The sequence below is a fragment of the Apteryx rowi genome, unplaced genomic scaffold (genome assembly GCF_003343035.1).
Source record: "Apteryx rowi isolate R43461 unplaced genomic scaffold, aptRow1 scaffold_649, whole genome shotgun sequence".
Lineage (NCBI taxonomy): Eukaryota > Metazoa > Chordata > Aves > Apterygiformes > Apterygidae > Apteryx > Apteryx rowi.
The window spans coordinates 71050-84088 of NW_020450926.1; the positions used below are offsets into that span (position 1 = coordinate 71050).

The 13039-nt window shown below is 39.5% G+C and overlaps 1 protein-coding gene across 1 annotated transcript in view; it reads right to left on the minus strand.

Annotated features, from left to right (window-relative positions):
* The window catches only part of TBC1D4 (TBC1 domain family member 4), a 105845-nt gene that overhangs the window by 13215 nt on the left and 79591 nt on the right, over positions 1 to 13039 (minus strand). Inside the window, exons 11-14 of the mRNA XM_026084603.1 lie at positions 6091 to 6251; positions 5021 to 5230; positions 3032 to 3034; positions 1343 to 1501 (exon numbers count right to left, since the gene is read on the minus strand). Of these exons, the coding sequence (XP_025940388.1) occupies positions 1343 to 1501; positions 3032 to 3034; positions 5021 to 5230; positions 6091 to 6251 (533 nt within the window). The remainder of the gene's footprint in view (positions 1 to 1342; positions 1502 to 3031; positions 3035 to 5020; positions 5231 to 6090; positions 6252 to 13039) is intronic.

Genomic DNA, 13039 nt, shown 5'->3' on the forward strand with positions numbered 1-13039 from the left:
AAATTTAACATAAACTAAGCAGGACACTGTGCAGCTGAGGTACAGACACTATTTGTTTTGCCATCTCTGAACTGTTAGCCTCCAGCAACGAATGACACATGATTAGAGGCAGAGTGCAGAACAGCCAAACTAAATTCACAGGTGTAAAAACATAGGGAGGGCCACCTCCTCTTCCCTTTCCTGAAGGGCTACCAATATGAGCGTTTACATTCGGAGAGAGATGTACAGAATATAAAATGCTCAATTCAAAGCWTTAAGGCTCTGTACCAAAGGAAGGACACAGAATCACTCATACTGAAACAAAGCATTTCTCTCTAGTCATTCAAGCACTTGTGAAAGTATCACCCAGATTAAAATACTATTTTCGAACTTTCACATACATCCCCCCTTCAATATCTGACTCTCTAAACTGATTTTCAAAATTCAAAAGAAATTGTTGACTCTGTTAATAATTTGCAACTAGAAAGTAACAAGAGCACAAGTTAGAAAAAGCATCTCCTTGCTCCCAATGCCAAATGGCTGGCCAATGTCTGGCAGAAGATACAGCAGCAAGGTAAGCTGCTTGCTGGCACTCTCCTGCAGGTCACTAATGGGAACCACCTATTTCTTCCATGTTTTTTTTGGTAATGTTTTAAACTTCCCTACTGTGCCATAGCCAGATTACACCGATACATTATCGTTTTCCAGCACCTGTAACATGGACAGGAGATCCTAGAGCAGGGCACAGCGGGGCAAGCAGACTATACATCCACGCCATGCTAACAAGACCCTTCAGCTCCCCTTCTAATGGCTAGACCACAGGAAGATCTACTTCCAGACAAAATGTCCTGGCCTTTCGCTCACGGAAGTAAAATAGTTAAAGATCACAGCCTAGACTCAGCAAGTTGTGGCACTTCTGATTCTCTAAAGCATGGTTGAGACTCCTCCAAGTATTCGTATACAAGTCTGTGTTAGACAATGTGAACCTGCCTTTTCAGYGAACAGGTAAGAGAGAGGACCTCAAATTCACAGTAAAAGTGATCTCCCAAGAGCAGAGACCAGAAAGTCATGGTTTTAGCTGCAGAACCTCCTAGTTCAATCCTCAATGTAATAGACATAGGGATAAGATGTTACTTTCAGGAGTCAACCACTAGTTATGTTTCTACATCACTGACTGCAAGTTTTAGAGTAGAATCTATTTGCTATTTGGCACTAGGAGATAGATGCACATACAAAAAGAAGGCAATTTCTTACTGCTATTGTGCTATTGGAAAAAAACATACTGCTGGTTGATTTCCCTCAGTATCAACAGACAACATAAAATCTTCAGATTTCCTAGTTAAAAGCCATCCTACATAAATACCTTCTTTCAAAGTGGCATGAATATCTTCCATGTCACATCGGATTTTGGCTCTGCAGTTTAGTAATTTCTTATCCCAAACACTGATGGCATCTTTCTGACATGTACCAACTTCATCATAGTCCAGTTTGACTTTTCTTGATTGGAGTTCATCTCTGCTTGCTAAAGCACAGAAAAATAAGGGAAGAGCACGTGGGAAACTAAAACATCAGAAAATTACAAGACGTCAGGCATGCAAAAACCACTCATGTTAGATACATCTATCTGATAAACTGACTAGGCATAAATACACCTACAATTCATCAGTTGATAGATGAGATGGGGCCAGTCTTCTGTCACAAGATGCTGCAGGGAGCAACCTGACTTGTACTGCTGAGCCATGAACATTAGGAATTCATGAAGTACATGAGAACATTTTTTTTAAGGCTTGGGGCAAGAAGAAAAACCCCCTCTACACAGTCAACTTCACATCTGCTGCTTCTTTCAACTGCAAAAAAACACCTTTGATAATTTTTCTCTTGTTTACACTGAGCATTATAATGGCTTTAGTATGGAAAGTCCCAAACACATAAATGTTTACATCAGACATTTGGGCAAGCAATCTAGGCAAGTCTTGTAAAAATTATGGCCTGCGTGACAGGCTTCATTTTTGGATGTCCCTTAAGAGTTTGTAAGAACTGTTGGCACAGCTACTTGGCATCATTAGGCAGACTAGCAGTATAGAATGAAATATCCAACATGAGCCACATGCAAAAAGGTACATCTGTGCCCAGCACAGAACACGTGTTGCTGTACACTTTAGAGGTCTGCTGTATAAGACTACCTGAGGCAAGGAATTTATCCCAGAGGACTCATTATTTCTGAAGTAGAACCAAGGGGTTACTCTAAAATTTCATGGAGGAGCAGCTTTCATTTCTGTTACTGAGAAATGAGCTGTGATAGTTATTTTATTATACATGATATGTACATAGTAAAACACTTCATTTCCTCGTACGACTGGTGTATAAAAACTGGAATCAAGACATGAATGTGTCTTAATTGACAGAGATAGGCCTAATAATCATTGGACTGAATTGTGTATTTTACAGTATGATCTCTGAAAGCTGCAATTGAGTTCATCTCCTATTTGCCATGATCTGTGTGAGTCACTCAGTCCTTGAAGAAAACTCCCCCCTCTTTGTACAGGACTACATCCCCCAGCACCTCTAGATTAAAGCTAATTCTCCCTCTCACTCATGCACACTCATGTTATTACACAACCTGCAAAGCAAGAGAAGACAATCAGCTCCTCATCTAATCATCTTACTTTGGATATAGCCAATATTGAATGAATCAGTAAGTTCATTGCCCAGACTGTTGCAAAAACATAGGTGATAAAGTACTTCCAAGAGCTGTATGTTACACCAGTGAGACACTATTTATTGAACACTACAGGAGGCCTTGTCTTCTAGATGCAAGTATTATGCAAGGTGCTGTATACTTCCATAAAAACCCTGTTGAGCATGCTTCTCCTACTACTATTATGCCAACTTCAGTTGCTTGCAGCCATCCCTGTTAACGCTTTGCCTAGCTGTTTCTAAGTGGCCTGCAACACTTTATAGCAATTACATTTCTAGGTGATCTACTATAAAAAGTAGCTTTTAGCTGCTCAGAAAAAGATTAAGCAAGGTGTATGTGATTCACAAAACTTACCTTCTGTAAAACAAAGAGCTAATAGTATTCAAGTCTCCTCGACAGCAAAAGGAACAGGAAAAAAGGTTCTATTAATATTTTATAAATAAAACCAACAAAACATTAACACAAAAACACTGAAAACCATTCCACAGCAATTCTAATCTTAAATCCGTCATATACAGCTGAATAAATACACAGCTAGGAATGAGGCTTCAGGTAGAGACGTCAGCCATTTCTGTTATTACAGTGGCCATTCCCGAGGTCTGTGTTTAACTGCAGGTTAGGACACCAGCCACTGCCTGAATCCAAGTACTTGCTCAGTGCACATCAGCTCTGAAGACGTGCTGTCCATACAAAGACCCATGTCGGCATTACAACAGCCCACAGGGAGGAAGCCTAGAGACAGATGTTATGAAGGTTTACTTCTCACCCTTAGAAAATAAGATGATGAATTCTGCAAGGGCAGATTAAGAGAGCACCAGTTTAATAGCAGTGCTTAAGATCCTGTGTGCAAGAATGCAGATGTGCTTCTGGGAGCATTAATGAAGACGTGGGCTAGCAGGTGAAAACCATGGCTGGCAGTTCTGAGTCTCCACTGCTGACATTCATTTTCACTAGGAGTGACCAGGCATGCCAAACTTCTTTCCTTCAAATCAGTTACAGAAGTAAAAAAAACCTTCCAGTTGAGAACTGGGATGACTTTAACTGCTTTCAGCACCTCCAGCCACATGGTGAGGGTATGGAAAAGAGTTTGTCCCTCAACAGCTCATACTATCAAAGAGATTAGTCACTACAGCAGAAGTCCAGCCTCCTCACCCCACAATATGACTACCATTTGCTAAAAGAATAAACCAAGATTTTGGCTGAAGCAAAAGGCTTCTCTGTAGATGTTCTCAATGAATCTTAAGGGTTTCCATGGAAGTATGTCTTAACAGGGAGACATTGTAGAAAAAGTAGACAGAGTAACATGCTACATATGTAGGAAATACATTCAAGGATGTATGCTTGYAGGGACATGAAAAGACATGTCATGCTGTTTTTCCTTTCTCCCTCTGCCCTCTTGGTAAGGACCAGTAAAGAAAGAGAAAGAGTTAACGGGCTTTTACAAGGCCATGATATTTTGTTTGAAGAATCAGACTACCATATAATGTGGTTATATACCATACAGGAGAAGATGAGGGTAGCATTTGCAAAAAAAGGCATTTAAAATTTGAACTTACATTGAAAGCCATTAGTCTACTGTACTCAGAAACTTTTACATATCGAGAGACATTACATCCAGTCTTTCATTTGTATGAGTCTTGACTAGCCATAATAAAGTGACTTAGTCAAAAGTTCTGAGAGCTGACAAGTTAGCATGGCCAGCTTCAGATGCCTCCCTAACAGGACTCTGTTTTCAGTGTACAGTGCTAATCTGAAAAAAAAAAAAAAAAAAAAAAAAAAGGGATTTTTTTGACATACCTAGAGTCAGCTACTCAAAAATCTTATTTGGACTGAATTATTTATAACTTACTACTGTGATGTGGTTAACAAGGGACAAAAGAAGAAGCCTGGTTAGAATTGCCACGTGCTTTTACAATGCGTGATATTTGTTTGAGTAAATTGTGGCTGGGCTGCAAAGGACTGAAAAGAAACACAGAGGGTAAGGTCCACCATTCTTAAATGTTCACACAGAACCCATTCTCCTGACTCCACTTTGTATTAGAGTTCCTGGATTTAGTCAGCTAGAACATATACATATACTGTAGTGACTTACGCCTAACAACATTTTCTCCTTTAACTAAGATTACTTTTAACAAGCTGGCATGTGGAAGGGGAATTTAACAGATTAAGATAGGTCTATGCAGGGAAGGAAAAAAAAAAAAAAGAATATTTGGCAATGTTTTCTAGCAGCATTAACAAAAAAGTTACAGAACCATTGTCTGAGGTGCTCAACATCAGTATGATTTTCAGTGTCTGACAGCAGAATTTTTAATGGTTTTAAGGGAAATTTTTTAAATAGCTAACCTTCCAGCTTCTGGTTTTCTTTCTCCATTCGAAGCAACAGAATTTGTTGATGGATGGCTTTTCTCCATAGACTTTGCAGTTCTTCCGAGTTCTTCTTCTCTCCAACTTTATCTGGGGCATCCTCGTTTTGCAATACTAAAACGAGAGGGTCCTCCTCCAGTGGTGGAGCAAGAGGTGATAATGGTAACAACTCCCTTCCCTCATGACCATCTGCAAAGAATCAAAGAGCTATTACAGGAAACAGACTGCTTGACATATCACAAATATCTGTGTCATGGCAGAATGGAAATAGCTGTCTTTCACACTCAGCAGTGAGGCACTCAGTTCAAAGCCAGAAAATGCAGTTCAACAGTAGAGAATTTTTTATTAAAGTGTTAGGGTCACCCAATATTTTGACACTTTCCCCTGCTAACAACTTCTTAATTACAAACAGGTATTTATCCATAGTTGAGCTTGTTTACTGTTGTGATTTACCACAGGCTGTACACAAAAAGCAACTTTCTCCATCTGCTAAGCTGCAGGATAGGGATATAGCACTTTATGGTCACTAAATATAGAGCTTGCCATCAGTCAAGGGTTGTCAGTTCTACTAATGGCACTATATCCACTATATCATGATTTCAGATATTTCAGAGGTTTCCAGCTTATGTGACCTCAAGCTGTAAGAATTATTAACCCACTCAAGAGGCACTATGTACAGTCCAAGGACAAGGCAGAGAAATGACCCTATTTGCTGCAAACACTGCTATTACATAAGCAGGCTAGAGTAAAAATTTGCTATCTGGTAAAGAGAATATTTTTGTTAGCAAAAGGCAGTTTTTAGTTTCTTTGCTTTCAGTGCAGCCACAGCAGAGTGTAATTCATTTGATTTTGATGACTGAATCATCTGTTCAAAGCAGCAAAGACCTAAAACCAACTGACCAGAACATACCTATAGCAAGGTTTTAGCAAGAACATTATATATATCTGACCCCCTTTTTCCTTCCGTATTTTTACATGTTACAGTTCATTTCAGTAATAACTATTCAGTAACATCTGCTTGTTTATTTTCTTTAAAAGCACACACAGACCTGGATGGTGCATCTTGGAAGGAGATTTATTCATAGGTGAAGCTACCCGCAGGAATATTCTCTGCCGCCAGGAGACGCGGCGTGGTGTGAGCGTGGCCCCCTCAGCATTTAGAAACTCACTGCTGCAGACAGTTGATGTTCTTTTCTTTCCCTCCCCATCACTGAAGGAAATAAAAAGCAGATGGGATGATCAAAACAAGTCCTCCTTGGAGGGGGAAAAAAAAAAAAAAAGATCTTTATTAAACCTGTCTAGTGTACAATAAAACCTGCAGGAGCATTTGCTGGAAAGCTTTAGAAGGCAAAGAGTGCTATGTGTGAGCTTCACCTTGAATACAGAAGTGCCTAACTATTTTCATATAATACAGTGCTATGAAGTTTGCACTATATACTGTCGGGAAGAATTCAAAGCATTCATACAGTGCTCAGCTGGAAGCTCAGAATAAAAGCTAAGTTTTTTTGAAAAGCTAAGAGACATTCAAGTGCAGAAAAAATAAGCCATTGTTTAGTCTCTAAAATAGACAGCAGCGGGTTTTGCTTTGCTATGCATCAGTCTTACAGGGGTCATCCAATGTAATACCTCTAAAAGTGCAGACTTTGCTTGAATGGAGCACAACACTCAATTTAGTGGCATTTCAAATGGCACGATGAGCTCACAGGTGAATATTTCATTGGCAACAATGTTCTGACATTCCCATGCAGCCTCTTTGCTATGCTTCAAGAAGTTGGCGCTTCACTTGCGCAAATGGGATCAAATGTCCTCAAGTTCCAGCAGCATTTCCAGCTGAAGGAACAGAGCCTTTGCAAATGAACAGAGGTCCGGTCCCTACCATGACAAGCTGCRAGAAACTTACTTCTACATGGCAACTGGAGATGAGATAAGTTTACACAGTAATTGCAGTAGTAACTTTGGTTGTGGGAAGAAGCAAGGAGAGGTTACAGAGAAGCTTTGATAGGAAGTCACAGGGAAGCTTGGCTAAAAGGTCACTTTAAGAGGTCACCAAGCACACCTCTCCACTGCCTATTGCCAGCGTAAGGATGCTCAGCTTTCATAAGTAATTGAGCCACTTGCAAAGACATTTCTGTATTCTGCATTTGTAGTAGAGAAGTAGTGCACCAACCCAGTATAGCAATGGCTACTCTCATTATCTGCCACAAATTCCCCCCTGCAACATCCACAGCATGACAGTTACAAACTGCTCTTTTGATCAAGCATTCAGACAAAAGAAATCTAGAAATTGCCTGTGGCAGCAGCAGCCTGAGACAGCTAGAGAACACACCACCCCTAACAAGACCCGGAGAAGCTTTCACCTCAGATGTGGAATTACTCAGCTAAGACAGACTTCAGGAAGTGACAAAAAAAGTGACACATTATATGCCAATATATTTTCACCACAGGCATGTCCTTTTACTTGAAGGTGTCTCTATTCGATAGTAAAGGCCTCTGTGAAGGGAGGCCCAAAGTATCACTGTGGTTTGCAGTACCCAGACTGAAGCAAAATCTCACAGACTAGATGCTTCATTAAAAGTACTACAATAGCATCTCAGTGAAATCCTACATCCTCTCCTGAAGATGTTATCTATAACTATAATTCTACATACTTGGGAAGTCTGCAGCCTTTTTGCAATGTATTCTCCCAGACTGCAACCAGTTGAGGATTAAACAGGTGCACTTTAAGATGCGTAAAGCCAGCAAGAAACCTATTACACACAACTAAGGGCTTCTTGGGAAGAGAGCATCAAATATGGGGAACTGAGTCCGCAGCTTCATCATCACATGCAGAACTACCGTATCAACACAGCAGCAACTACACTCAAAGCTTCGTACTGTGAAGAACTTCCATGCTACAGAACATCTCTGCAGAGAGTCAGATGAAAGGAAAGCCCAGCACATCAAGTGTTCCCTATGTTTTTAGTGGCAACGCTGTCACGGATGATCACAGCCTGCCAGCTGCAGTCATGCTCCCAGCACTCAGCTCACACAAAAGGAGACACCTGCAAGGGAGCCGGACTACATCCTAGTAAAGTTTCAGCTATACCACTTTACCAGCCACCTTGCCCCAGGCAGCACCTTTTACATCGAATACCAGTGTACTGAGTGATTATTCCCTTGGAAAGCTAGAATTGACCAAAGTTGTCCATAGTCTAATGGTCTACAACAGCTACCTGACATCCATAAGCCCCAGTGAGCAAACTATGCTAGCTATTATACACAGGTATCAGACCCTGCTTCCACATCCAGGCAGAGGAATAACCATGTCCTCAAGTTCACCTCCTCAGAATTAGGCGCCTCACCTGCTTTGCTCTGAGAACAGGACTATGGGTTGAGAGTCCTGAATAACAGATAGTCTGAACTATTCACTTCTCCCAATTTAGTTTCTGCAGTGCTTCAGTACCCCTTGATACTATTAGTAAGTGACCTGAGTAGAGCACCATGTTTCATTGACCGAAATAGCGACAGAAAACCCAGTGCCAACCTTCTTTGGCTAACTCTTACACATTCTGTGGGGGAAGAAAAAAGAAAAAAAAACAACGAAAAATCATCGCTTGTGCTAGGCTAAATATAGACTTTTTGATTAAATTCTGAGTCTAGAGCTTTTCTAAAGGTATTTCAGTGCAACAACTCTTGATAAGGTATTGAGTTTGGATATATTAATCATTATCACTCATGTTTCTATAAATAACTGTAAGGAAGCTACTGCTCAACATATTTCAAGTCTTACATATCACATGTTAGCACATAAAAACTAAATCATTCCAGGGCTTACAAAAATAGAAGCTACATAACAAGGGAACGAAAGCTTCACTTCTATTGCTTTGTACAAAACCCCACAATCAGCTCGTGTACCCCTAAAACAGGCAGACATTCCTGAGAAGTGTGTTCAATTTACAGTAATAAAACCTGCAGAAAAGTCAGAATAAGATGGTTATTTTAGGTTATGGGACTAAGCTGTTTAGGTCATTCAAGTCTCAGAATTGACAGTGGGATGGATTATCATACATGCTACTTTGTGAAGTGTATAAAGCACACAATTCTGTGGGCCTCTATTTCTGCTGTTATGCCTTCCCTACCAAGATTCCCCAATATTTTGGGCAACCAACGTTAATCACTTTCTCTTTCAAAGAGCTGACTGATGAGTGAATAAATTTTTTCAAAGTCTTACGCACACAGCTGGCCATATTCAATAGAAGACAAGGGCAACTGTGAAAACAGATTTAGGAAAGATATGATAGAACRGGAGCAAAGAAAGTTTCCTAATTTCAGTTTAGAAAAAGAGCCCTAACTTAAAATCAGATCTGAAGGTATGAAAATGCACTATAGAGTAAAAGCAGGAAGACAGCAGTAGAATTCTAGTGTCGCCAATCCTATGATGAAAAGGGTTCAAAAGTTTGGTGCAAAAATATACGAGTTAACTCAACTGCACATTCCTCCACCTAAGTAGACCTAACTATTTCTCTTACCTAAGCTTAGATGGCTGGCTTCTGCTCTTGATTATACTTGCAAGAAATCAGATTACTTCAGGTTTTAAGCTAGCCGTGGATGTCAACACCGAGCCTAAGCAGGCGCTTTTCTCAAACTAACAGGCCAGTGACACCTCAGACAGTTCTTCTAGGGGGGCAGGAGGGAAAGGATTTATATCTGAGCATTAGTTCCCAGCTGCCCCCAAAAGGATGAAGTTTATTAATGTAAACAGGGAGACTGACTGCAATAGCAGCTCCAAAATGACAACAAAAAATTACGTGGAGTTCAGTCATTGCCACTGGAAAGCAGAGCAGAGTTTTCACTGCCTCCCAAACGAGGACACAGAGGGACTTTCACAGCTTTCCTGTCAGGAAACTAATATAGAACCTCAAATATTCAAGAGGAAAATTCTTAAAAAGAGTCCAAGAAGGCCCTGTTCGGACAACACACAGGCTTAAATTTCTACATGGGAAAAGTTTTGAAAGGTCAACTAACAGAAATAGTCCAAGCATTAATTCTAGTTTGTAATGGCATTTTTATCTTCAAGAAAGGGTTGCTACCTCAAATTCAAGAGATTAAAAAACTGCCCTATGATCTATGGATTATACAACCTAGCTACTGGGGCAAGGCAGAGAATGAGTATTTCTTTGGTTATACACTGACATAAGCATCAAGAAGAAAAAAAAAAAAAAAAAAGAAAAACAACTATATAAAAGTTACTGTTCTACTGCAACCTGCCAGTAACAGAGCAAGATTAAATGCACCATAGTCAAGGCACTGCAAATGAAGAGATGATAATATGCAAAGTTTTAAAGAAGTACAGAAGAGATTAAAGAACTGAACTGCAAACTAGGACATTATTGCAAGAATATGAAAGGGTATAAACAAGTAGTCCAAGAGAGGAATTCCTGAAAGCAAGGTATTTCTGCCAACAAGGTTAAAGAATGTATTTTGCTTACATGCTGTCCCTGTTTTAATCACTTAACAGATCTCCCATGCAGCTCTAGAAAATAGTAAGTGTAGTACTCTCCATCTAAGACAAATGCATTCCAGTTCAGTTTTGAAGAACAGTGTTTCTCCATAAAGCTACTGAGCCTACACTCCTGACCAAATAAAGAAACCAGAATGCTCCGATCAGCTTGTACACAATACAAAGTTAAAAGCTAGAAATTCAACATACTGCCTCAAACATTTCAGCTTGCATTTTCAACCCTAAGCAGTTATGACCAATAACCCAAATACTAAGGAGTATGGAGTACTGATCGTTTAAGCCTTTTAATCTCAGATAACTACAATTCAAGTCACCAAAACATCACCCCATTTGCTATTCTATTGGATAATGCATACTGTGAAGATGAAGATGAAACAGCTAGTTAAAAAAAAGTCTTTCATATTACAGATATGCTTATTGCTTGGTTTCATTTACCTAAATTTCTTTCCAAACCTATCCTTCAAAATGTTCCCCAAAGACTGCTATTCCAAGAAATACAAAGGGACCCTGTTACACATGAACTTATTACACAATACTTATCTGAATTATTTTGCACTTGAATTCATGCAAGCCAACTGACCCAAGAATAAATGTTGCTGTTCATGCCAAGGTTTGTACTTTTTTCCAGTTTGCTTTCATTTTAACTTCTTCTTTTGATGGCTCTAAGTAGCAATTTAAACAACTCAACCTACTTTGTAATTTGAAGGCTAAGATGGTACAAAATCCCCCAGACGCCAGTACAGAAAGACAGCTAGTATTTCAGTTCCCAGGACTTCAAGCTGGCAGAAGCCTAAATATGTAAGCCTAACACATGAAGTATTCCTCCCCTCAGAGAGGAAGAAAATCTAGTTCCTATCAGTTTACACTTCCAATTGGTTCTCACTCCTGCCATGTATCTTTATTCTGAATGATTACTTTCTGCTATTTTGCTTAAAGACTTTTCTCAAGTATTCTATTTTCTGCATGAAAAAGGGAACTGTTTAGAAAAGGCTACCTGTTCAAATTTAAGTGCTAATAACTTAAATTATCAGTGCATAATGATGCAATGAACAGAGACAGGTCTAGTCAAACCTATCCTGCAGGTAACCTCATTTTTAGAAGTGATGTAGTTATTTTTATATAAAATCAGACTCTTCCAATGGCCTAGCTTTCAAGAGCAACTGTAGAACAAAAGCCAGTAATTCCTGAAGCTAACAAACCAAGTTTAAAAAGCAGCTTTCCAGTTCCTGATCATTTACTTCAACGTCAGCATTTTTTTTTTCTAATCCTTCTGAGTGCTTGTGTTCAGTATTCAAAACTTCATATGACACTTGTCAAAAATGAAGATCACGTGCACCTTTTCCACTCTACAGTCTTCTTTAGACCAGTGAATTATCACTGCAGTAAAACTTTCTCCAGGCAGGTTCTGAAGGCATCTGTTAATAGCATGTTGATAGTCGGCTTTACTATACTGTTCACTCCTTAGATCAGAAAACATATCAACCTTTTCCCTCTTCCAGATAAAGCACCTCAGCCATGATTATTAGAATTAAAAACAAACAAACCCAGCCTCCCCACACACATTAGGGAAAAGATAGATATGTCTTCTCCCATAGTGAAGTTATCTGGAGAGTAATTTCTTCTCCTGTCTTTAGACATCTGTGACAGACATTTAAATCCTAGCTAGTCAAACAAGGCCCCTTGTTTAGTGAAGGTCAAGAGACTTTTAAGGTGTGATTCATTCTTTCTAAATGGAGATGTTCCCACTGACTGGCACAACAGGCTATATCAGCATTCAAGAAAAAAGCAGATAAACAGGCAGGACCAGCTCTGTAAATGTCAGAGCAATAAAAGAGAATCACCTTAAGASGAGAGCAATCTTACCCTAGAAATGCCTACTTTTCTCCATTGACTGGGTCAGATGAAGACATCTGTGATCAGGTAAGAGCCATTGCACCCGACATCTTCCTATCAGCCGTTTCTGAGTTTGTAACTGTATGGTAAATTTGATGCAAATGCAGTTTTGAGTTATCTTATATAGAGAGGCTAATACAGAAAGATGAATTTGTAATAAGCAGAACTGCTTTTTAATGCACTGCTCCCCAACCTGACCCTGATGTGATGGTATTTGCATAAGCCCATCCAACTGCTACAAATCAAACATCTTTCTAAAATGAATTCTGACTAAAACTGGCTCTGCTCCTGCACATCAAAGTTCACCAGAACTCCAAGAAAAGTGGGGKTTTTTTTGTTTTTGTTTTTTAAATATGTAGTCTCAAAGCTATGGGATATGGGAAGTCAGACCACCAAGAACTTCACCTCAGCACAGCGTGGGTGATGTTGCAAGCTAGAAGACACTTCATGGATGCACAGTCACCACGATTCTTCTCAAATAGRAAAATGCACTGAAGCTTTAATTAAGTTAACATTTAATTTTAACTAAGTTTTAATTAAGTTAACATGCCCAAACAGTTACACAGTTTACAGTTCTTCATCTTTCAACAAACCGCCATGCTGCA